We start from the raw sequence: 25,808 nt of genomic DNA on the forward strand, positions 1-25,808 counted from the left end.
CGGGGCGCGGGCCGCGCGGTGACCTCAGGGCCCCCTCCCGCAGCCCTCTCTTGGTTCTCGAGGCCCGCGGCGGAGGAGCGGCCGGCAGCGGGCGGGGCCGCCGCCGGGGACGCGGCGGACGAGGCCGAGGCCGAGATCATCCAGCTGCTGAAGCGAGCCAAGGTGAGGCGGCCCGTGTGCGCGGGGCCCGGCGGCCTGTGGCTGCGCAGTCCTCTCCGGTTCCCCGAGGACTCAGTGGAGGCCCCGAGGGTAGACTCCCCGGTATAAGGTGGGTCGTGGGGGCGGGGGTTGGGAGCCATCTGGGCTGGTCAGACTCGAACGCCTGCAGTGGAACTGCTGCAGTCTCGAGGGGAGCTGGAGATGGCAGCACGGGCATCGCCCTTTTATCCAAAGGATAAATTTGCGGAAATGTTTTGTAGTTGTTTCTGTCAGTGAACCAGTCAAGCTGAAATGACTGGCATAGAGAATTTTACACACATGTAGCGCCCTGAAATTGCAGTTTAGTGTTGGTTATGCGCGGTTTGGTTCTCTTCTTTTTAAACTCTTCCTTTTCTCCACAATCTTTTCTGTTTTCTCTTCTCCCCAGGTTATGGCATCTCTTCCCTTGTGCTAAGTACTGCCTGGATGCCAACCAGCAACGTCCAAATTTATATTCCCATACCGCAGTGTGCTACTGACATGCCGTCTTCACTTGCAGGCCCCTCCTACGTCTCAGGCTTGACCTGCCCAAAACTAAACTCTTGATCTTAAATGCCTCTGGAACAAGTTCCTTCACCGTCTTCTCTTGACTTCCATCTACCCAATTTTTCAGCCTGGAAACCTCATAGTCATTCCTAAAACGTTTGATACTTTACCATCACCTCCTGATTCACTTATAGTCCAGCAGCACTCCTGTTACCACCAAATCCAAAATGTTTCTCAAATTTACCCCCTTTTCTCTGTCTCTGCTGCTGTCACACTAGCCACGTTGCTGCAGCCTGCTGTCTAGTAGTCTTGCCTGCTCTATTGTCCCCCTACAATCCATTCTCCATGTAGCAGCCAGATTGATATTTTTAAATGTAAGTCAGATCATATCACCTTCTTGCCCAGATATTTTGAATGACTTCCCACTGCATTTGTGATAAAATCCAAACTCTTTGGCATGGCCTGCAAGGCTGTGTATGATCTACAGCACTCTACCTTGCTCACTTGTTTGGCAGTAATACTCTGGCTCACATCCTCCCTTCACATCTCTTTCCTTTCATTTCTTGAATGGTTCTTGAAAAACCATTCTCTTCAACGTGTAGGGCCTTCACTCATTCCCTACTCTCTGTTTGGGTCATTTCCCCCCATACATTCTTATTCGCCTGACTCTGTCTCATCCTTCCTACCTCAGTTTAACTGTCACTTCCTTGGAAGGTTTCTCTGACTCCCATTTAGAGGTGGCCCCTTATTGTTCCTTTCCATTGCTTTTCTTCATAGCTCTTATCATTAGTAGTAATTAAGCTTATTTGTCCTACAAGATCATTTCCATCCTGCAGGAAGAGAGAAAGAGGGTGTAGGGCAAGCAGCTTTCTTATAAAGTATGATATAAAGATTGCTCACATTACTGCTGCCTGCATCTGTTGGCCAAAACTTCATCATATAGCCACACATAGCTGCAACAAAGGCTGACCTCCAGTGTCACTGTAATAGACGTAACACCTGGTGCATAGTAGGAATTCAATAAATATTTAAATGAATGAATGAATAGCTTCCTTGTATATATTGGGATGTATTGCCTTATCCATTTCTGTCTGGTAGTACATGCATCTGCTTTCTTTACATTTCATTTCCTTTGTTTTTCTTTCAGTTGAGCATCATGAAAGATGAGCCAGAAGAGGCTGAGTTAATTTTGCATGACGCTCTTCGTCTTGCCTATGAGAGTGAAAACAAGAAGGCCATCACTTACACTTATGATTTGGTAACTCTCCTAACCAATCTGAGCCCGTGATGATGAAGGGTGGATGCAAGAGAAGGGCTGTTAGCTCTCCTGATTTAGATTCCTCACCTTCAGGATGTCCTAAAGCTCTTTGGTTTTTTGTTTTTATTAGGTTTCTTTTGATTTCAATTTTTATTACCCTTGGGGTGTCACTTATGAGAAGTCTCAATCCCAGATCAAATTTGATGATATTTGTTTCTTCATTGATGAGTGGATTTAGATTTGGTTTGTCATCATCAGAGTATATGCAGTTAATTACTCTTACGCCATTGCTGTACTTTGCTTCTAGCAGATTAGTGACATACTTTTCTCTGTGAACCTTTTTTTTTTTAGGAAGATTAGCCCTGAGCTAACATCTGCTGCCAATCCTCCTCTTTTTGCTGAGGAAGATTGGCCTTGAGCTAGCAACCATGCCCATCTTCCTCTACTTTATACGTGGGACGCCTGCCACAGCATCGCTTGATAAGTGGTGTGTGGGTCCGCACCCTGGATCCAAACTGGCAAACCCTGGGCCGCCAAAGTAGAGTGCACAAACTTAACCACTATGCCACTGGCCAGGCTCCTCTCTGAACCTTTTTCTTTTTTTTTTTTTGAGGAAGATTAGCCCTGAGCTAACTGCTGCCAATCCTCCTCTTTTTTCTGAGGAAGACTGGCCCTGAGCTAACATCCATGCCCATCTTCCTTCACTTTATATGTGGGACACCTACCACAGCATGGCTTTACCAGATGGTGCCATGTCCGCACCTGGGATCTGAACCGGGGAACCCCAGGCCACCGAAGCAGAACGTGTGAACTTAACTGCTGTGCCACTGGGCCAGGCCCTGAACTGTTTTTTTTTATTTAGAGGTTGAAAGCAGAAGGGAGTCTTTAGCTTAAAGGTTTTGAAATAAGTGGGAACACTGTGCTCTAAACTGAAAAACAATTTGTAATTTGCTTTCAGATGGCCAACTTAGCATATATACGGGGTCAGCTTGAAGATGTAAGTAAGTAAATTACTTTGTAATATCTTGAATTTATGAAAGACTACTCTCAAGGAAACTCTATTAATAAGGGTACAGGCTAAGCTGCAGTAACAAAGAGACTCCAACATAGGGTGATTCAAACACGAAGGCGGTATATTTCTCTTTAATGCATTAGTCTGGAGGGGGCTAAACACTGAAGATGGGTAGATATCTCTGCACCTTGAACTGGTCCAGAAGCCCAGGTTCCTTCTAAGATATGTCCTCATCTGCATAGGTAAACTGGCTCACCTCCAGCTTGCAGGAAGGAAAAAAGAGAAGATGGAGAGCAAGAAGCTTTCGTATAAAATAAAATTTAAAAATTGTTCACGCTTTCTTCTGCTTGCATCTCTTGGCCAAAGCTTCATCATATGACCACACCAAACTTCAAAGGAGGCTGACCTATTAAAAATTGAGGAGATTCTCTAACTTAAAAGATGAAGAGAAGAGTGAATATTAGGGAATACTTTGCAGTCTCTGCCACATTGGGTTTGGATGAAAAGTTAATTTTTGAAGTTGGTTTCTACTCATCACAGGATAGTTTGCAAAGTGCCCAGAGGATGTGGGGTCCTGGTATTTTAGTCTTTTCCCATTACAAGGACACCTTGCTGTGTGTATGTGAGTGTGTGTATGTTGTGTTTTACAAGGAATGATGCATCAGACTAGTACTTAGAATCCAGAGTTATGTCTCTATTGGGATCCAAGTAAAAGAAAAATCTTTGCCTTATGCTTTTAGGCGGAAAAACTTTTTAAGGCAACAATGAGTTACCTGCTTGGAGGGGGCACGCAACAGGTAAGGACGTTGCATAGGATTGGGCCCTTGATGAAGCAGTTTCCACAATAGTCTTGCTTCCTGAAAACTCCACCTAGCCCCCAACGTGTACTTTGGACAAAAAAGGTGGGTTTTCCCCCCAGGATCTGTATAAAAACTGTCAGTCTTTCATTCATGCAAAAGCATGGTAGCAGAGGAATTCAAAGTTGTCTAATTCCTCCAAAAGGATAAAGACTATGGTAAGGGATAAAGATTTTCAGGCCAAAGTCAGTCTAGACGTTGATCTGAAATATTCTGTGAGGGAGGGAATTTTACTTGTCATGAATTTCCTTCATTTTTCTTTTCCCCAACAGGAAGACAATGCAATAATTGAAATCTCTTTAAAGCTGGCCAGTATCTATGCTGCTCAGAACAGGTAAGTATAGTCAGAATCTAGGTGTGGCAGCAGCTGGTCGGTAGGGCTGTGGGCAGAAACCTTTGCCCCTGGGATGTCATATGATTTTCATTTACCTGTTAATCATCTGAGTCGCCAGAAAATTGGGTGTCACTCTCAAAGTGTTCGGTCTCTCATCTCTGAAATCTTAGTCCTTTCCAGTTTTGCCCTGCTGTTTCCATTAGCCTCCTGAGCGGGGCAGGTAGCCCTCACACCTCTGGTGCACTGTGGCAAAGCTAATCAAGTTTTCTATTCCTTCTTGAACTGGGAAAGGAAGTTATAGGCAGAACTTTAGTGTAGCTCTTCCTTGAAGAGGAGGGGGCAATGTAAAAGCTGCCAGGGATAATATACTTTGAAGAAACCATTTTGCTGATTAAGTATTAACAAAGCAGGAAGTTAGGTATAAAGTTGAACGATGAGAAAATTGCTGTGGGAGTGTAAGTGGTTAGTTCAGTGGGCTCTTTTTTTTAAGGCATGTAGCGATCAGGTAGCTAGGTTTTTAGGAAGGGGAAATATCTAGGAGTAAAGGAGAGACCTTTGGATAAGTAGGACAGGAAGTTGGTGCTAATTTAAAAGTGTTAGATGAGTCTAAATTTGTATAAAGAAGAAAACATCTTGTCAGCTACACAAGAAAAGCTTTAGAAAACAATTCGATTGTGTGCCCAATGTCAGGAGTACTGGTAAGTGAGGCCTCGTGCCTTTCATTCTCTCTAGGTGGAGTTCAAAGAAGAAATACCTAGGATGTAAGCAGACAACTCCTCTAGAGTTATGTTTTTGGGTAAATTTAAGGGAAGACCTAAGACTAGCTTTTCTTTAGGTTTTTAGTTGCTGCAGAAGTTGGATACCAGAGGTTTGGAATGAAAGCCTAGTGCTATAGAAAGAGTGCTCGATTAGGCCAAGGGCTCTGTTACTGGTCCCTATTCCCTAGTCACCAGCTCCTTTCATTCTCAGCAGGACCTGCTTAGTCTCCCTGCGTTTGTTTGGACACCAGAGGCTAGAACTTCTGAGGGCCTTTGACTTCAAGTCTTTTTTGTGTGTGAGAGGAAGATTTGCCCTGAGCTAACATCGGTTGCCAATCCTCCTCTCTTTTTTTGGCTTGAGGAAGATTAGCCCTGAGCTAACATCTGTGCCAGTCTTCCTCCACTCTGTATGTGGGACACCTCCACAGCATGGCTGAGTAGAGTAGGTCCGCACCCGGGATCCAAACCTGTGAACCCTGGCCGCTGAAGTGAAACACGTGAAACTTTGGCCACAAGGCTGGCCCCTGACTTCACGTCTTTTGAGGAGCTTTGAGGTTGGCTGTGTTGGGAGCATTGCAGCTGTGATCAGTCTCCCTTGGAGGAGTAACAAACAGGACTAGATGTTGATGTAGTATGAACTTCTAGAGTAAGAAGAGGCTCAGAGCTAATAACACTGGAGAGAAAGACAAATTCATGGTCTTGTAGAGGTGAAAGCTTGTGTAATAGCCACTAATAATTAGCCTGTAAGTTACTCTATACGCTCCTCAAAAGTGTTTTTTCATTTTGTTTTGTTAAGAGAAGCATGAGACCAGAAAATCTGTGGCCAGATCTTGAGGCTTAGAAAGGCTGATACTAGGTAGGAATGGAGTTGTTTATAGACATTTTTCTCTGACTGGGAGCATCTTGTGGGCAGCCTCCCCTTGCTCTGTGGCTGGATAGGATCCCTCCTGCCAAGGTTTTGGTCTGGGGAAGCTTGTGTTCTTCTGGGTCATTTCTTCTCCCCTGCCAAAGCACTAAGAGAAGGGGTAAGCTTTGTAGTGCTGCTTCTGGTAAGGAACTAGAGTCAAAATGGAAGAGGAAGAACCAGGGCTGAGCTTCTGGATGGAGAAGGTATTTCTGTCATGTTTTTGCGCATCTCTTTATAGAAACCAGCAGTTGACAACTTGTTCTATCCAGAGTCAGTCTGCCTGCTGCTTGGGTGTCCTCTACACTTGACTGAGTCCAGGGCTAGAGTAGGGCTAAATGCCTTCTAGTGCCATAGCTAGAAGTTCCATTTCTGTAAAAGAAACTTTTATCAAAGACCTGCAGCTTGGAAGAAGTATAAAGTTAGTAAACCTCTCCAGAAATTGTATGAGGTCAGTAGTTAGAATCCTAGTGCTGGGTGGCCTTAGCCTCTGTTCATACTAGTTTTACTTTGAGCAGGTGTAAGACTTTTCATAAACGGAGAAACTGACTCACTTGAAACTTAGTGGGAGATGATGAAAACTGCTGGTTATGTCAGTTACTAAAACTGTGGCAGGGGCTGGCCACATGGCCGAGTGATTAAGTTTGCATGCTCTGCTTTGGTGGCCCAGGGTTTCGCTGGTTCGGATCCTAGGCGTGGACATGGCACCGCTCATCAAGCCATGCTGAGGCGGCATCCCACATGCCGCAACTAAAAGGACCCACAAGTAAAATATACAACTATGTACCAGGGGGGCTTTGGGGAGAAAAAGGAAAAAATAAAAATCTTTAAAAACAAAACAAAACTATGGCAGCATTCCTAGCTTTTTATGTCTTAAGTTACATTAAATGGGTGACTAAAAAAAAAACCTATTGAGAAGTGGCAGATTGACACCCCTTAGAGACTTGAAACAAAATTCTCTTCCCATGTTACACTTCCTTGATTGATAATGCTCAAACCCAAGCTAGGAAAATGAGGGTAGAAGAGGAGTTTGTGAAATGGTGAACGGTCAATTACTAATCTTTGCTTTACAGACAGGAATTTGCTCTTGCTGGCTATGAATTCTGCATTTCAACTCTAGAGGAAAAAATTGAAAGAGAAAAGGAATTAGCAGAAGACATTTTGTCAGGTAGGGAAAGCTGACTGTTTTCTGGAGATTGCCTTTTTGCTGCAAAGGCTTCACTATTATGCTGTGATGAAGGGAAAGGTGTCTGAATTGAGGCGAGGGGGAGGGGGGTAGAATTCCCCATTTTGTAAAATAATGCCTATTTTTAAGGTCTCAGCAGAGGATTTGGATTAAGATATTTTGTTTAAATGACTTGACCACTGTTCTTTTTTTTTAACCCCTTGGTGACATGTTTATAATTTACCTGTTGACTTTTATTATATATAACCTCTGGAAAATTGGGGAGCAGAAATTGGAGATCTTTCTCTCATTTCTTGGTTCAGCTGCCGGTCACAATGCTAATTAATTACCTTTTTGTCTCAGATACACACCAAGTTATGAAAGAGAAAGAGAAGCTTATGATTTTGCTGTTCATCCTCATTATGGAGGGTCTTCCTAAAATCAAGAGCCTAAAGAATTATGCTGGGAACAGAATGAGGTGGGCAGGAAGCTCTCTAGCTCTCACCCATTCGAGTTTCTCAATATGATTTGAAGTATTGGGAATTTTCAGATTTGACATTAATTCAGTAACACTTGTTTCACACTTACTCTATGCCAAGAGCTAGCAAGATGCTAGAGATACAGTGGTCAATTCTCTTGTCCCTAAAGCAGTAAATATGCCTTGAAAGAGTTGTCCGTACGCAGTTGTCTTCTAGTTCCCTCTTGAACATAAACCAATTATTTTCCTGCATCACTCTACATCCATTGTCAAGGTCATCAGTTCTCAATCCTTATCTTACTTACTATACTTCTTAGCAGATCTGATCCAGGTGATCACTGTCTCCTACTGGAAACACTTTATTCACTTGGCTTCTGTGACACCTCACTGGTCACTTGCCTTTCCCTTTGCCACCTCTAAAGTTAGTGGACCTCAGGGTTGTCTCTGGCCAATCTCTTTTCTCTCTGCCCTCACACCCTAAGAGGTAACATTTAGTCCTATACCTTTAAATGTCAGTTATACATCTTCATGCCCAACTTGCATGTGAACTGCAGAGTCATAGGTAAGATTGTCTACCTGCCATCTTGACCTGAATGTCTAACAGTCCTCTCACACTGAACATGTCTGAAATGGTTTCTCTTGATTTCTGCCACTCACAAACTTGTTTCTCCAGCAGTCAGCCTCAGTTTAGTAAATGTCACTACCATTCATTCACCCTGTTGCTTTGGCCAAGAACCTAAGAATCATCTAAAATTTCTGTCTCATTCCCTTTATGTAATTCATCAGCAAGTTATATTGGCTCAACCATCAAAATATATCCATGTCTGGGCTGGCCCCATGGCTGAGTCTGTAAGTTTGTGTGCTCTGCTTTGGTGGCCTGGGGTTTGCCGATTTGGATCCCGGATGTGGACCTGCGCGCCACTCATCAAGCCATGCTGTGGTGGCATCCCACATAGAAGAACTAGAAGGACTCACACCTAGGATATACAACTATGTACTGGGGCTTTGGGTAGAAAAAAAAATTGAGGAAGATTGGCAACAGATGTTAGCTGTCACCAAAAAAAAGCATACCTTTAAGGAAAAAAAAAAAGAGTTACTCAATTCTTTGAACTGCTTTCAATTAAAAAAACCCCTATATATCCGTGTCAGACCACATCTCATCCTCTTGCCCTACCACTTTGGTCCAGGCCATCATTGTTTCTTGCCTGGACACCTGTAATAATCTCCTCACAGGTTTTCCTGCTTCCCTTCATTCCCTCACACAATCTGTTATCCATACAGTAGGCAGAGTGATCCTTTAAGAACTCAGTGCCTTTGCATCCCCTTTAGAATAAATTCAGAATCCTTGTACAGCCCTGTAAGGCCCTACATGATCTGACCCCCACGTAGCTCTTCTGCATCACCTACTACTGCTCTTCCACTTGCTCATTCCACTTTTACTACACTGCTCTTTTTCTCACTATTCTTGTACATTCCAAGCTCATTGCTGTCTCAAGGCCTTTTTACTCGCTGTTCCCTCCACCTAGCCTGTTCTCCCCTATCTTTACCTAGCTAGCTGTCTTCATTCAGTTCTCTGCTCAGGAGACCTACCCTACCTAAAACAATTGTGTCTTCCCACCTTAGTGTCTCTCTACCCCTTTATCCTTCTTTGCTTTTCTTCATCACACTTGAAAGTAGGTTTCTGTGTGTGTGTTGTGTGCTTGTGTTTGTATGCCACTAAAAATATATTTTTGTTTAAATGTTTTTAGTATTTATCTTCCCTATCAAAGAGGGATAGACTTCATCTGTTTTGTTCACTGCTAAGCCCTCGATACCTAGAGCAGCGCCTGGCACGTAATAGAGTCTTAATAATTGTTGAGTGAAAGAACAAAAGAGCCAACAAACACCAAGTAAATAAAGTTTCAGTGCAGTGTGAAAACGCATGGAGGAAGTTCACAGAAGATGTAGAAACAAGTCTAACTATCAAATAAGTCACTTTTGAACTGTCCACACCCTTGCTATCTTTCATTTATAGCATTGACTTTGGACAGTTTCTTGAGAGTATAAAGCTGTCTTTTCTGATTCCAAAAGTAGTACCAGCGCATTGAAGAAAATTTAGAAAAGCATTAAGAAGAAAATAAAGATCATCCTTAATCATGCTACCGGGAAAGAGCTGTTTATGCTTTGGTGTATGTCTTTCCAGACTTGTTTCCCCCTGTGCTGTTTACATTTTATGAAACAAATTAGGGATCATACTGTATAGACTACTTTGTAACCTGATTTCTTTTTTTTTAGTACTATATTGTGAAAACACTTCTTTTTTTTCCTGGCAAAGATTTTCTTGTTGGAGAGAGCAAAGTATTTCTATTATAAACATTACTTTTACATTTTACTAGTTATACAATAAAGAAAATTTGCTACATTATTCTTAATCTTATTTTTTCTGAAGAAATACATTCCCACTCAGCTTTGAACAAAGCAAATCCATTATCAAATTTATCTACTTTTTATTGACATGACTAACTATCCCAAGAGTATATTGCTTGACATCATGTGAAAACTTGGTCTAGGGTACTCATTTTGTTCCTCATATTGTAGATATATATGTAGTTACTGAGGAAATGCCCATGAAAGATTAAGTGAAATAGCAGATTCCAAAACAGTAAGGAGGAGCCTAATTTTCTAAAATATGTAAATTAAACACAGACATAGAACAAGGGCTGAATGATACCAAAATAGAGATAGTGGTTATCTCTGGTTGGTAGATTTAGGTTTTTTTGTTTTTTTTTCTTTATAAAGATTTTATTTTTCCTTTTTCTCCCCAAAGCCCCCTGGTACATAGTTGTATATTTTAGTTGTGGGTCCTTCTAGTTGTGGCATATGGGATGCCGGCTCAGAATGGCCTGGTGAGCAGTGCCATGTCCGCGCCCAGGATCCAAACCGGTGAAACCCTGGGCCACTGAAGGGGAGTGTGCAAACTCAGCCACTCAGCCACGGGGCCGGCCCCAGAGATTTAGGTTTTATTTGTGTCTTTGTGAATATTCTATAATTTTTTGCAAGAAATTTTTATTTTTCTTTTGAAAATTATTTTCTGATATTACCTAATAGTATAAAAAGTCAAGGACTATTGTAAGACTTACTTTAAAAAAGCAAGTCCTTGCCATACCTCTTCCTAGAGTTATTTTCAACTCTTAATCAATTTCTTCTATTTTCTTTGTGTTTCTAAATAACATATAAAGTTGTTGTTTCTTGATTTATTATTTTTAGAATCTATTGACTTACAGAAAAGTGAAGATTTAGCACACTTTTTGGTTGTGCCTACATTATCATGTATAAATAGTATTAGCTGCTGAGGCAAGTAACATGATTACATAATTACATTTTCTTTTGTGTACAACCTTTTGTTTTCTCTGAAGTCAGTAATTAACTAGAGTTTTTTGTTGCTTGTTTTTTGTGTATATGACAAATTGTTCTCATAACCATTGTACTTGCTTGCTTTAATTCCTAAGCTTTTCTGGGGTTCTAGGGTACCAGTTGGCTTGGTTATCACTGGCATAGACCACTTTTTTCTCTGCTTTTCATGTCCCACAATTTTTTGATCTCTGTTGTCTCCCTTGATTCTTCTCTACTTTTCTTTTCCTTGTAGCTTTATATCTTTTCCATTCTTTAACCTTGATTTTAATGGTGTTTTGGGAGGGAGTGGAGATAAATGCATATGTTCAATCCAAAATGGTGTATCTGCATAATAGTCCAATCTTCTGTTGTTGGACATAAAGTGGTGTCCAGATCTGCTTCTTTGGGATAGATTCTTAGCATTGAAATTCCAGCTCAAAAGTAGTACATTTTAAGGTTGTTGAGGAATATTGCAAAATTGCCCTTAAAAGTACTGTATTAATTTACATTTTCTGGTTCTGCTAATTTATTTGCTTTGTGACTTCGGTTGATTAGTAATCTCTGTGTGCTTTTGATCCTCGAATGGGATTAAGAGTAATACTGTTAGGAGGATTGAATGAGTTAATATATGTAAAGCACTTAGAACAGTGCCTAATACGTAGTACCTACTCAAAAAGTGTTAGTGTTTATTAGTTTCTGTTACTGTGATAAGGCAGTGTGCCACTTCTCCCCAAAACTCACTAATTTTTATAACTTTGTCAGGTTGATGATTTGGCATTGATGCATTAACTAGCATTTCTTTGATAAGCAGTGAGACTGATCATCTGTTGGTGCTTTTTTGTAAGAATATTAGCTCTATCCTGTTGGCTTTTTTCTTTTCCCTTGTATCTGTAGAGTTCAGAGGAGTTGGGTTTTTTTTAATTAAAAAGAAATGTGAAACTAACATTTGTGTAGTTTAAAGAATGAAGAGAACAGGCAGTGACCCAACATTACAGTACCTTTGAAGCCCTTATGTGCCTGGCCCCAGTCCCATTCCTGCCCCAGAGACACTACGCTCCTGAATTTTTATCGTTCATTTGCTTTTCTTTAGTTTTACCTCTCTATCTCTTACAAAGATATTGTTTAGTTTTTGCACGTTTCTTTTTAAAATTTATATAAGTGAATCACAAAGTATGATTTGCATGAGTCTTTAATCTTTTTGGAATTAGATTTGAATTCACTTATGTTTATGTTTATTAATTTATTTTGTGTATGTGTGCTTTTTCTTCCCAAATCCCCCTAGTATATAGGTGTATATTTTAGTTGTGGGTCCTTCTAGTTGTGGCATGTGGGATACCGCCTCAGCGTGGCCTGACCAGTGGTGCCATATCCACGCCCAGGATCCGAACCAATGAAACGCTGGGCCCCCGAAGTGGAGCCCACAAACTTAACCACTCGGCCATGGGGCTGGCCCCTATTTTTACTAATTTTTAATAAATATTAATTGAGTAGCTATTCAATGCCATGTGTTGTTCTAGGATTTGAATAGAGCAAGTGAGGCAAAAGTCCCTGCTCTTCTGGAGCTTAATGCTCAGAAAGATATTTTTTCAACTTTGAAATCAGATAAATATTTATGAAGTTGGTAGTTACTTTCTTTTTTTTTTTAAGATTTTATTTTTTTCCTTTTTCTCCCCAAAGCCCCCCAGTACATAGTTGTATATTATTAGTTGTGGGTCCTTCTAGTTGTGGCGTGTGGGACGCCGCCTCAGCGTGGCTCAATGAGCAGTGCCATATCCGCGCCCAGGATTCAAACTGACGAAACACTGGGCCGCCTGCAGCGGAGCGCGCGAACTCAACCACTCGGCCACGGGGCCAGCCCAGTGGTTACTTTCTTAGAGATAGTATTCTGTCATCATTATGTAATTATTATGGTTAGTATATGCTTGGATTTCTTTTGGAGTTTTCCATTCTAATGTATTCATCTGATGGCTTGTATGACTATACATTATTTGAATTATATGTTATTATATATTTGATTTATATGGTAATACATATCTCACGTGCTTCTTTTGCAAAATTTCTTCCCGTTTTAGTTTTCATTTTTCACATGGATTTTAGATATTTTTCGTGTGAATTTTAGATCATTTTGTCAAGTCCCCAAAGTGCTTTGAGACTGAATATTAGGTTTGCATTATATTTATAAATTAGTTTTGGGAGATTGCCATCTGAGTAAGTTAGCATTTTACTGCAAATAGCAGAAAATTTCAACTAGATTAACTGTAAGGACACTTAGTATCTTGTGTAACTGGCAGTTTGGTGAAGGGGGGCAGGCTGTTGAGTTAGATGATAAAAGGCTCGTTGAAATCCTGAAGTAAGGTTCTTTCCATTCCTCCTCACTATCACTCTCAGTGTGTTGGCTTTGTCTTCATGCTCCCCTCGTGGTTGAAAAGTGACTAAACCAGGTCCCAGGAATTTCGTCCAGAAATGGCAGTGTCCAGAGGAAAAGGAGACTTCTTTGATGTTTCTCTTAGAATCAAGGTAATCTTTCCTAGACGCCCTCAAGTGGATTTATCCTTACTTCTCATTGGCTGGAATTGGGTTACATGGCATTTCTAACCCAGTCCTTAGCAAGAGAAATGGGATTACCATGATTAGCTAAAACCGATCAGGATCCATTCCTAACAGAGGATGAGACAGAGAGCTTGAAACATGTGGGAAAAGAGTGGATACTGGGGCAGATAGCAGCTCTGCTGGCAAGAGAAGTCACTCACTATCTTTGCAATATTGAGTCTTCCCATTATTGAGGCTCCCAAGATTGAGGAGCATGAAATGGCTCTTGCTTACAGATTTTTTTCACATAGATGTGACAGCTGTTTTGTTAAATTTGATTCTAAGTGGACACTTTACTAAACTATTTGTTTATCAGTTGATATTCACACTATTTCCAGATATATAATTATATTTATATATAATTATATTATGATTATAAATATATATTATGCTTGGGAAATAATGTTTCCTGTCAGATAATTACACTTCTGTATATTATTAAATTTAGTTCATTGGCTTTAACCTCAGAATAACATTAAATAATAGAGGTGATGGACAGCTTTGTCTTATACCTAATTTAGTGCCAAACTATATGAATAGATTTATTATATATCTAGAGCAAACCAGGCTTGCTAATAACTGGTTCAGTATATTGCTGGATAGTATTTAATGCTGATATTTTACTTAGAACTTTTGCCTTTCTTTTATTTTCTTTTTTCTTCTGCTTTTCTCCCCAAATCCCCCCAGTACATAGTTGTATATTTTTTAGTTGTGGCATGTGGGACACTGCCTCAGTGTGGGCTATTGAACTCTGTCATGCCCCTGCCAGGATCCAAACCAGCAAAACCCTGGGCTGCCGAAGCGGAGTGCTGAACTTAACCACTTGGCCACGGGGCTGGCCCCCTGCGTTTATTTTCTCATGTGAGATCCATAGTTTATTTCTTATGCTCGTCATTGCAGGATTGTATTAGTATGATAAAATGAATTGGGATACTTTCTGTATTTTCTGTTCTGAATAGGTATGGGATGTTACATGGGAATCTACTCCTTGATCTGTTTCTTGAAAGTTGTAGAATCTATGAAACCACGGGGGCCAGATCTCCTTTAGAGTTGATTCTCTGGCAACTTTTTTCCTTCTTCCTTGATTACTCATATATTTAAGTTATTTCCATTTTCTTGATTTGATTTCAGTACCTAGGACAGTGCCAAGAACACAGCGTTAATAGATATCTGTTGAATAAGTGAATGCATGGGTGAAAGAATTTTGGAGTTCCTAAAAGAAACTTCCTTATGAAATCATATTTTTAAAGCACAATTTACAGTATTTTCTTATGTATCTGAGATGATAGTCCTTTCTCAGTTCTTAATTTTATGGATTTATTTCCTCTTTAAGAGATTTTTGTCCATTGATTCTTTCCTCCTTTCCATGAGCTGAAAGTTTCGTTCATTTTCATGTATATATGTTTTTATTTTTTTGGTGAGCAAGATTGGCCCTGAGCTAACATCTGTTGCCAGTCTTCTTCCTTTCTTCTTTTATCTCCCCAAAGCACTAGTGCATAGTTGTATATCCTAGTTGTAAGTCCTTCTAGTTCTTCTATGTGGGACGCCGCCACAGCATAAGTTGATGATCAGTGTGTAGGTCTGTGCCCAGGATCCGAACTGGTGAACCCTGGACCACTGAAGCGGAGCACGCAAACTTTACCACTACGCCACCGGGCTGGGTCCAGTTTCCATATTTTAAATAATCAAAACATTTCTGCAAGTTGAAGTGTTTTTGATGGCACATTTGGTTTCATGAATACATGAAGTGCCTGAGTTCGAATTCTGGCTCTTCCACTTATTAGCAGTGTGACTATAGATAAGTTACTTAACTTCTCTGTCCTCGGTTTACTCATCAATAAAATAAGAATAATAGTAGAACCTCCCTTATAGAGTTGTTATGAGAAGTAAATGCTCTAGGACTGTGACTAGTACTCATTAAGTACTATGTAAGAGTTTGCTGGAATGTGATGAATTTATTAACCTAATTTGTTAAATGTTTTAGCTCCTCTGTGTTATGTCTACCACTCTCAATTTATAAAGAACCTTCCTGACTATTTCATTCATAGTTTCTTCTTTGTTTTTGTCAATTTTGTTGATCTTTTCAAAGAGCCAACTTTTGGGGTTATTTTCTCTGTTGTTTTTCTATTTTATTTATTTCCACTCTAATTTTTATTATCTCTCTCCTGCTTGCTTTGTGTTTAGTTTGCACTTTTTCTAGTTTCTTAGGTGGAAGATTAGATTATTGATTTAAGATCTTTCTTTTCTAATACAGGCATTTCCAACCAAAAATTTCCTTCTACTGCTTTAGCTGCATCCTATAAATTCTGGTATGTTGTGTTTTCTTTTCATTTGTCTTAAAGTATTTTCTAATTCTTGTAATTTCTTCTTTGACCCTTTGGATATTTCAGAGTGTGTTGATTAATTTTCATATATTTGTAAATTTCCCAAATTTCTTTCTGTTGTTGACATGCTTTGTATGATTTCAGTGCTTTTGAATTTATTGAGACTTGTTTTATGGCCTGGTGTATGATTTATCCTGGAGAACGTTGCATGTGCATTTGAGAAGAAGATGTGTTCATTCCTTTATTGTCGGGTGGAGTGTGCTATAGATGTCTGTTAGCTTTAGTTGGTTTATAGTGTTCAAGTCTTCTGTATCCTTGTTGATTTTGTCCAGTTCTAGACAAAAGTTTTTTTTCCTCTATATTTCTGTGCTATTTAAACAGTCCTAGATATATATCTTCATTGTAAGTTATCCCTTCTTGGAAAAATTACTCTTTTTTTGTCCTGCTTAAGGTATTTGTTAGAAATTTTAGTTTTCCATTGTTTCGTGTATGTTATTCTTAAACTTTTTCTGAGTCACTTCGTTTTCACTGTGTCTTTTGTAGAAGGCTGTGTTTGGATTTTTTTTAAACCTAATCTGAGTATCATTGTCTTATGATAGAGAATCTTAAAACCTATTTAAAATTAGTATCAAAAGTGATATTTGGTTTAATTTTTGCATTTTAAAAAATGCTTTCCATTTTTGTTACTTCTGCTCTCAGGTCCTTCTTATAGGGACTTTTTCCTCACTAAACCTCCATTTATATTTTGCAAGGAAGGCTATGGTTTTCTGTTTTATTAGGGGTAACCTAAAAACTTCTTCATGACATATTTGACTCAAAGAAAAAAAAATTTCTGTTTTCAGTTTCTTCTGTAAGATGAGATGAGTACAATTTAACATTCTTCTACCTTTCCCTCTCCCCACTTGTTTTTTCTCTGTGATCTGGTGGGATTTCTTGCAGAGAATTCTGAAGCCAATTTATATGGCTTCTTTTGCAGATAGCCTGTTTCCCCCTGCCTGGTTCCTTTGTAGGACTCAGAAGTTATTATTAGCGTAAACTTAGGGGATTAGTCTCTCTATGACTTTTACCTATTCTGTGAACCTTCATGTTTAAGATCCAGTTCTCGAGATTCTATATTACATCTTTGATTATTGCTACAGTTCTTCTTGCTGTGGTGTTTTATTCAGAAATGTCATTTACCTGTATGTTGCCCTCTCTTCCCTCCATCCTTAGATTTATCCTCTTCTCCCTTGGTTTTCTTGCTTATATTTTGGAAATTTCTCCAGTGTGTATTCCACAATACTGAATTATCATTTGGAAAAGTCAGTTCTGTGCTTTTCTTCTGATGTAGTTTTTTAAAAAGATTTCAAGCAAAAATAAACTGTAGAGACTTTAACAAATATCTTCCCCTTAGCTTATCAAATCTAAGTATTTTGCCGTATGTGCTTCAGGATTCTTTTTCGTAAGTTTAAACCCCCATGTACTCCTGCTTGGTGTAACTACTATCCTGAATTTGGTTTTGGTCTTTATCATTCTTATGCCTGTTTATTGCACTTATATATATCAATAAACAATATAGCACAACCAGAGGCACTCACAACTAGAACATACAACTGTGTACTTGGGGGCTTGGGGGGAAAGAAGAAGAAGAAGGAGGAAAAAAAGGAGGATTGACAACAGATGTTAGCTCAGGTGCCAATCTTTAAAAAAAATAAAAAAATATATAAAATGAGGTTAATATGTTTTTAAACTTTGTATGAATGGTATCATATTATACAATTATTTCTGCAATTTGTTTTTTCACTCAACATTATATTGTTAAGATTCCATGTTGATACTTAAAGCATCAGTTTTCCTAGAACAGAGGCCCTGTTTGCTTGCCAAACCGCATGTCTCCTATGTTAGATCTGTCCAGAAGGGGTGACTACTTCTTAATCCACTGGGGTAGGGGAATGAGGAGTGAGGTGGAGCCTTTTTTCCATCCTCACAAGGAGTGATCCAGGCTAGAGGTGGCCCTGATGGGTTCATTCACTGCAACTGGGGACTGTGGTATAGTATTTCATTGTATGAATATACTACAATTCTCCTTTTGATGGATATGGAGGTTCTACATGTTTTGCTTTGGAAAATAATACCTCTTTGAACATTCTTGGATCTGTCTCTGTGCACACATGTAACACATTCCCTGGGGTATGTACCTAGGAGTGGAATTGCTGGGGTGCATATACTAGATATTACCAAAGTGCTCATCAGTGTGGCTTTACCACTGTAGATTTTCACTAACAAAGTGAAAAGTATATGTTTGTTATTGTTATTGTTGGACTTAAAATTTTTTGATGATCTGGTGGGTATGAAATGGAATTTCTTTGTGGCTTCAATGTATTTTTATGATTTTTAGTGAGATATACAACATCTTTTCGTGTATTCATTGGCCATTCAGATTTCCTGCTCTGAAAATTTTGTTTATATCATTTGCTTAATTTTTCTAAGCGTTTTCTTTTTCTTAATGATTTGTAAGAATTCTTTATGTATTTGAGCATCTTATATTTTGTAGATTACATATCTCTTTGTAGCCCTGTCTCTTCACTTTAGGGCATTTGACATGCAGAGATTAAAATTTAAATGTAATAGACTCTTTTGGTATTTTCCCATATAGTTTGTGCTTTTTGTGTCTTGTTTAATAAAATCCTTCTAAGGTTAGAAAGATAGTCTCTTCTAAATATTTGGCTTTTTTACATTTAGTCCTTAATTCACCTACAATTTGTTTTTCAATATGGTGTGAGGTAGAGATGTAAGTTTTTCCCCCTTCATGGACAGGCTTTAGCTCAGGATTGTTTATTAGTCTATCTTTTTCTCACTGACTGTAGTGACATCTGTATATTGAATTTTATAGGTTCATGGAGTGCCAGTGTTGTTTAATTCTAGACTCAAAATTAATTTTTAGTTTCCTTATATCTTTTCCATGTTCAGTTCAGTACTTTTATGTTTTTAATTCTGTTTGTTCATTCATTCAACCAGTCTGTCAAGATATACTTAGTAAATGCCTGTTACGTGCCAGACACATTACTAGGCACTGAGATACAGCTATAAATAAAACAGTCACCGCCTCATGGAGCTAAATTTCTAGTGGAGGAAAACATAATAAACACTATCTAGTAAATCGATAATATATCCAAAGATGATTAAGTGCTATGTAAATACATATATGAGGGAATATGTATATAGGGACTATATTGGGGCAGTATGCCGTTTTATAGAGGGGTCAGGAAAGGCCTAATTAATAAGAAACCTGAAGAATGGGGGGAATAAGCCAAGTGGCAGTCTTCTAGGGGAAGGAAATCACAGGCACAGGAGGAACAAGTGCAGAGCTTTGAGGTGGAGCATCCTTGATATGTAAGTAAGTATCTTAAACTTAGTGTACTTTGTGATTATGCAATTATCTAAAATTCTTGACGGTGAGGCCTCCTTTTTTGTTGTCTGCTGATTCTCATTTATGATGAATTTTCATGCTTACTAATTTTGGATTATAAATTCATCTTCAGCAGGGCTTTATAGCTGTAAAATGAGACACCAGAATGGTTTTGTTTGTTTCTTCCAGGCACTCAGGTCCACACCTAAATGGATGGTATAAATTTACACATCAAACTGCGTGTGGCACAGGCCTATGGTTACAAATTTCCATGGTAGTCATTTTTCCCATCTAGATCCCAGGCTTAGCCATTCAAACGTCCTGGGGGTCTCTGTGGTGGGGAGAGGGGGTTGGGGCCGGAGCACATGTAGCCTATGATGACCATCTTGGTTTTATGCAAGGGGCTTCAGATGTAGTTCTTTGTTTTGGACAAGTTGAAGAACTCAATTCTGGATTACAGAGACACTCAGGCCCCCCACAAAACCAACAAAAAACTGGGCTTTTGCTTTATCAACTCATAGGCTTTCCACTTTGGGTTTTAGCTTACTCTTAATTTCTGGCCCTTGGGATTTCCCTCTCTTGGGAGCTCAGCTATGCATGTGAAAGGATATTTGTTATAATTTTTCTAACATTCGAAGCAAAAGGATTTTCAGATTATCAGTCATGTTACTAGAAACAAAAGCCTTAGTTCAGATTCTACTTCCCTCCTTCTTCTTATACCGTGGACTTTCCTAGATTTCTGTTGGTGGTGGTAGGGGAGCTGGATGCCTGTGCTCAAGTTTTCCTAATTTAGAGATGCTCTTTTTCTTATTAATGGAGCATCCCTATTCCTGTTTTTATAGTACCTTATCAAATTCCTTTTAGTCTGCATTTATGCAAGCCTAATTTGATAGACTGATACGTTAAGTACACTGAGCCGTTCCTGTATTCTTAGAATAAATGCTGCTTGGGCATCTTCTTAGTGCATTGGAGAATTCCATTTGCTAATATTTTAAGTAAAAATTTCTGTAATGAAGCTCATTCATTTCATGGGCTGATTTTAGGTAGCTCATCTTTTGCTCTGATTAGGCGTAATTTGTGAAACAGAACTATTTATAATTAAAGTTTGAAGAAATATGCTCCTCCCCCGCCCATTCAAATAATCCTTTGTGGGGGAGCTCTGTATAAACAATCCCAATTTATTTCTCAGCTGTTATTAGGCTGTCTGGTTTGTTCTTGTCTAATTTCTAGCAGTTTTTATATTACTGTTTCAAGAAACCATGTTTTAAATGTTATTACCTAGAAAAGGAACTCTTTTTTGGTACTTTATTAAAGCTATGAAGTTTTCTCTTAACTTGACAGCATGACAGTTTTATTATGGAGTCTTTTTATTTTTCCTTTGGTCCTATTTTTAGAGAAGTATATTTTTTTAAAAGTATTTCTGTTTTTCATGTTATTATAGCCAGAATGTGCTATGAATTTAAAACATGTTTTCTTCTTAACAATGAAAAAATATTACAGCTGAAATTTTACCTCCTTAGTTATTCTTTCTATAAAGCTTTATTGTCTTTTCTTCTATTTTAGTCAATTTCCATTACTGACACGAGGGGTAATTTTCCACTAGAATTACTTGTTACTTTATTCTTGTCTATTTGAGTTATAGTACTGAACATGTTTTCTAAATGAAAAATGTAAAAAGAGCATATTTAAAAATATAAAAATATTTAAAGAGAATTAATACAAATCCAAGAAATAGGATTCAGCAGTCATTTGTGAAGTATAGAGTTTCCAAAATTGGAATAACTATACATTACGTTTTGTGGTATTTTTGGTGTATGGTAAGCTCTTTTCTTTGTCTTTAAATGTTCTCAAAGAACATGAATTTTAGCATCTGTATGGTATTCTAAATCTTCTCACAGTTACAAATTGCTTATCTTCTTGGGCTTTTTGTTTGTACTGGAAGATAGCACAGAGATTTGTCTCATTCTTCTCATTTTAACTAAACCTTTCTCCATTATATTATCTCACAATACCGTTAATATTAAACTGCTGCTTGTTTTTTTGTGTGTGTGTGAGGAAGACTGGCCCTGAACCAACATCTGTGCCAATCTTTGTCTATTTTGTATGTGGGACGCCACCACAGTGTGGCTTGATGAGTGGTGTTTAGGTCCATGCCTGGGATCTGGACCCATAAACCCTGAGCCACCAAAGTGGAGCATGTGAACTAAACCACTGTGCCACCGGGCAGGCCCCACTGCTGCTTGATTTTATGTTTTTGCTTAGCTTTTTAAAAAGAGTGCTCCTAGATTTATTTTTTTGTTTTAGTATTTCCTTTTAATAGAGAAATATGGTATATTTGCATGTGGTATTTAGTTGGTGCCATCTTATGTTCTGCTTTTTATATTGGTTATATTCATAAATATAATTTTCATTTATATTTTTTGAAAATAAATTTGTAAGGTGATCTGTTTAAAACTACTCCTAATTCGATTTTAGGAAGATGATTATCGTTTACCTTCTATATATAACTAAGCCAAAGTAAATAACTTTGGATTTCTTTTTGAAGCAAAGTTTCATTGTTTTGTCTTACCCTCTGATATTATTCCGACAGTCATTTTCATCCACCACAGCCACACTGTTTCATTTAAACCCTCTCTTCAGTAATCGGTCCTGCTGTTATTTGGTAGCATAGTCTTCTTTAAATTCTGTGTGCCATTTATAAGTTTTCTGAAACTTTGAAGATGTGGAAGGAGAACTGTTTGATAGGAATGGTAGCTTTGCTGGTAAATAAATCCAACTGAACGTCTTGAGTTGGGTGTCTGATAGTTTTGTTACTACATAAGATTATCTGAAGTAACCTCTGTTTTAAGTCGTTTATGTAAACATTGACTGTCAGCTGAGCTGTCTGCAGACTTTCCTTGTAATCTAGCTCATTCATCATCATATTTGTGTCGTCTCTCCAAGACTTTACTTTTGCAAGTTGCTATCAGTTACTGTTCTGTAGATCTGTGTTCTCTTAATCCTTTTTATGTGGCATTAGGTGTTTTAATTTTATCCTTTTTGAGACATTGTGTAGTCAATTTTTTCACGTGTGCAAGAGGTGCTATATCACTGAACCTTTATTATGATTATTCAGAAAGTGGATTAACTGTTCTTTAAATGATTCTCAGTGTTCTCTGGTTTCTTATAGCATTGGTTTTTTTTTGCACCTTAAAACTTTTTCATTGGTCCTAGACTTTCTTTGTTGTTGTTAACTTGTCCTTCTTTGAGTTTATCTTCAGCTGTTTCTGCTAAATATTATTAGTTTCAAATTGGATGGTACAGTATTATGGTTTATAAGAAATATCCAGATATACATTTCTCATATATATTTGGTCTTCCTCCAGTTCCTAGCTTACAGTTCCGCAAACCCTTAGAATTTCCTAAGTGTTGAGAGTGACAAAGGTGTCTTTTGTTATGTTAATGACATGACTTTTGGAAAGCAGCTAAGGATGGGGGCTGGTTGCCAGTGGAGGCAACCATGTGATCAGAAAGTTGGAACTTTCAGCCACACCCCCTGACCTCTGGGGAGGAGAGAGGGGCTGGAGGTTGAATCAACTACCAAAGGCAATGATTTAATCAATCACTCCTATGTAATGAAGCCCCCATAAAACCCCAAAAGGACAGGGTTCAGAAAGCTTCTGGGTTGGTGAACACATGGAGGGACAGTGGTGCCCTCAGAGAGCACATGCAAGCTCCGTGCCCCTTCCCACATACCTTGCCCTCTGCATCTCTTCCGTTTGGCTGTTCCTGAGTTATATCCTTTTATAATAAACTGGTAATACAATAAGTAACTTGTTTCTCTGAGTTCTGTGAGCCGCTGTAGCAAATTAATCGAACGCAAGGAGGGGATCTTGGGAACCTCTGATTTATACCCAGTCTGAAGTAACCTTGACTTGTGACTGGCATCTTAAGTCCCAGGAGGAGGGTCGTGGGAACCTCCAATCTGTAGCCAGTCAGAAGCATGGGTAACAACCTGAGCTTGAGACTGATGTATGGCAGGAGGTGGTTGCAGTCTTGTAGGACTGAACCCTTAACCTGCGGAATCTGACAGGTAGATAGTGTCAGAATTTAGTCGAATTCTTGGACCCAGCTCGTGTCTAAGCATTGCTTGCTGGTGTGGGGAAGCCTCCATACACACATTGGAATTGGGTCCAGGAACCAATTAGATGTTAATCCACCTAAATTGTCACCTTTGTGTAACAAAGTGTAAGGTTAGGAGCACTTCTTAAGTAACACGAACCATTCAGTGGGACCTGTACTATTAAAGTATTTGTGCATCTTGGTAACAAGAAAAATGATGAGGGTAGGTTGGCCAGTTCTCTGCCTCATTTTCGATATTGTACTTGTTGTTATTCCCAGCAATCCTCTTATTTCCTTCTTAGTGGACGAGAAAGCCAATACTCGCCTCCTCCTTGGCATGTGCTTAGACGCCTATGCTCACTACCTTCTGTTCTCCAAGCAGCCGTCACAGGCACAAAGGATGTATGAAAAAGCTTTGCAGATTTCTGAAGAAATATTAGGAGAAAGACACCCACAGGTAAGGGAGGAAAACAGAGAGAAGGACTGTAAAACAAAGATTTCTTATGCGTGTGAAATGCCGTCCTCATTGGGAACAGATAATTAGCAGATGGTCCTAGGAGTATCACCTCATGCCCTAGTCTATTCATTTTCTTACCACCACTCCCCCTCCCACAACTACTTGTTTCAAAATGGATTTGAGACTGCTGATCATTTCCTGGGTCTGCTCAGAATGTTTTGCACGAGTATTGGTTTACACAGCAGAGCAACCTTCCTAAAAGGCATGTCTAACCAGGCACTCATGCTTCCAGGCCTTGAGTACACAACGCAGTATTTCAGAATACTGAGTCTTATGAGGATCAGGTTAATACATGAAGATCCTTGCCTCCCTTGCCCCACAGGTAAAATGCCAGGGGAAGGTTGGGAAAAGGAGGAGGGACTGCATTAAAAAAATTAAAAACCACTAACACAGAATTTAAGCACACTATGCAAACCTTTCTATTAGAACAGTAAACACATTGAATTGAATTGAAATCATCTCTTTGTGTCTATGAATTTAAGTTGTTAGAGGTAAGAAGTGGATTACTGTGAGTGCTTGGTACCCAAACATAAGACACAAAAATTGTAACTGGGGGCCAGCCTGGTGATGTAGTGGTTAAGTTTGCATGCTCCACTTCAGGGGCCTGGGGTTTGCAGGTTCAGATCCTCGGCTTGGAACTACACACCACTTATCCAGCCATGCTGTGGTGGCATCCATATACAAAATAGAGGAAGATTGGCACAGATGTTAGCTCAGGGATAACCTTTCTCAAGCAAAAATAAGAAGATTGGCAACAGATATTAGCTCAGGGCTAAACTTCCTCACCAAAATAAGTAAATAAATAAAATGTCCAGAAAAATTGTTGTAACTAAACATGTCCCAGGGCTGGGGTAGATGGGCAGAACAAGTTATTGGGCTATGAATTATCTTCAAGAAAGGGATTTAGGACTTATTATTGAGTCCCCTTACTGAAATACAATTGAGGAATAGGAAGACAAATGTGGAATTGAAATCCCCAAGTACTAGAACTGGGGCTTAAAGCATGGCTTCAGTGGAGGAGGAGGTAAGGCCTGCCTCTCTTCGTACCAAAATTTTAAAAACTATTAATGTGAATCTTGCTAAAATCAATGATATATTTCTTCTTGATGAGTCTCAGGGTCACCAACAGGAATGACATTATAATACAATCAGGCTCTGGAGCCTGGCTTCTCAAGATTGCTGAACCTTAAATGGGATATTGTAGCTGCTTTTGGCTATTTTTCATTTGGTGCTTCTAATTTGATAATTAGATTAATAAGTAATATTCATCCTGTTCCCTACTTTGTAATTTGTATCAGTTTCCAGAGGGTCAAACTAATGCTGTCCACTGTACAATGTGAATGATAAATGCACATAATTTGTTAAAGGCTGATATCCCTTACTTTTTGTGGAATGCTAGGAAAGATGAAATCTGAAGTATATTTATTCAGTTTGTCAAACTGCAAATTAACGTTAAATCCTTGTAGGTGTTTTTAAAGAAAAAACTGTCTGTTTTTTCTTTTGTATAGACCATTGTGCTGATGAGTGACCTGGCTACCACCCTGGATGCACAGGGCCGCTTTGATGAGGCCTGTGTTTATGTTCAGAGGGCCTCAGATCTGGCGAGACAGATAGAGCATCCTGAGCTACACATGCTGCTCAGTAATCTGGCTGCAGTTCTGATGCACAGAGGTAGGGAGCCATGAAGCTCGACTGACTTGCTTTAGCGGGGGCAAGGGGCAGTGGGGAAGCTCCAGAATTCAAAGGCTGGCTGAATAATACAAAAACAAATGCACGTTTGGTTGAAGTACCATTGTGCCCAATTCATATAACTTCTATAGTCCTGCGTTAGTCTGTTGAACCACATCAAGGTAGAGAAAACTTTGCAATGATAGTACCTTATTTCTGTAGTGCTTTACTCATTTCTAAATGTTTTCACACGTACCACTTAATTTGTTCCTCACAGTGTAGTCGTGAAGCTGGTAAGACAGGGAATTATCAGTTTGATAGACATACTATGCCATGCCGTTTAGGGCCTCACCTACAATTTTCAGAAACCTGGAATGACAGGTCTTTCTTAAACATACC

At 39.1% G+C, this 25,808-nt stretch overlaps 1 protein-coding gene across 1 annotated transcript in view; it reads left to right on the forward strand.

Annotated features, from left to right (window-relative positions):
• The window catches only part of TTC19 (tetratricopeptide repeat domain 19), a 30,959-nt gene that overhangs the window by 480 nt on the left and 4,671 nt on the right, over positions 1–25,808 (forward strand). The window contains 8 exon segments of the mRNA XM_046675482.1: positions 44–162; positions 1,832–1,942; positions 2,901–2,939; positions 3,695–3,751; positions 4,084–4,145; positions 6,881–6,975; positions 23,527–23,681; positions 25,250–25,412. Of these exon segments, the coding sequence (XP_046531438.1) occupies positions 44–162; positions 1,832–1,942; positions 2,901–2,939; positions 3,695–3,751; positions 4,084–4,145; positions 6,881–6,975; positions 23,527–23,681; positions 25,250–25,412 (801 nt within the window).

This window comes from Equus quagga, chromosome 11, assembly GCF_021613505.1.
Source record: "Equus quagga isolate Etosha38 chromosome 11, UCLA_HA_Equagga_1.0, whole genome shotgun sequence".
Classification (NCBI taxonomy): domain Eukaryota; kingdom Metazoa; phylum Chordata; class Mammalia; order Perissodactyla; family Equidae; genus Equus; species Equus quagga.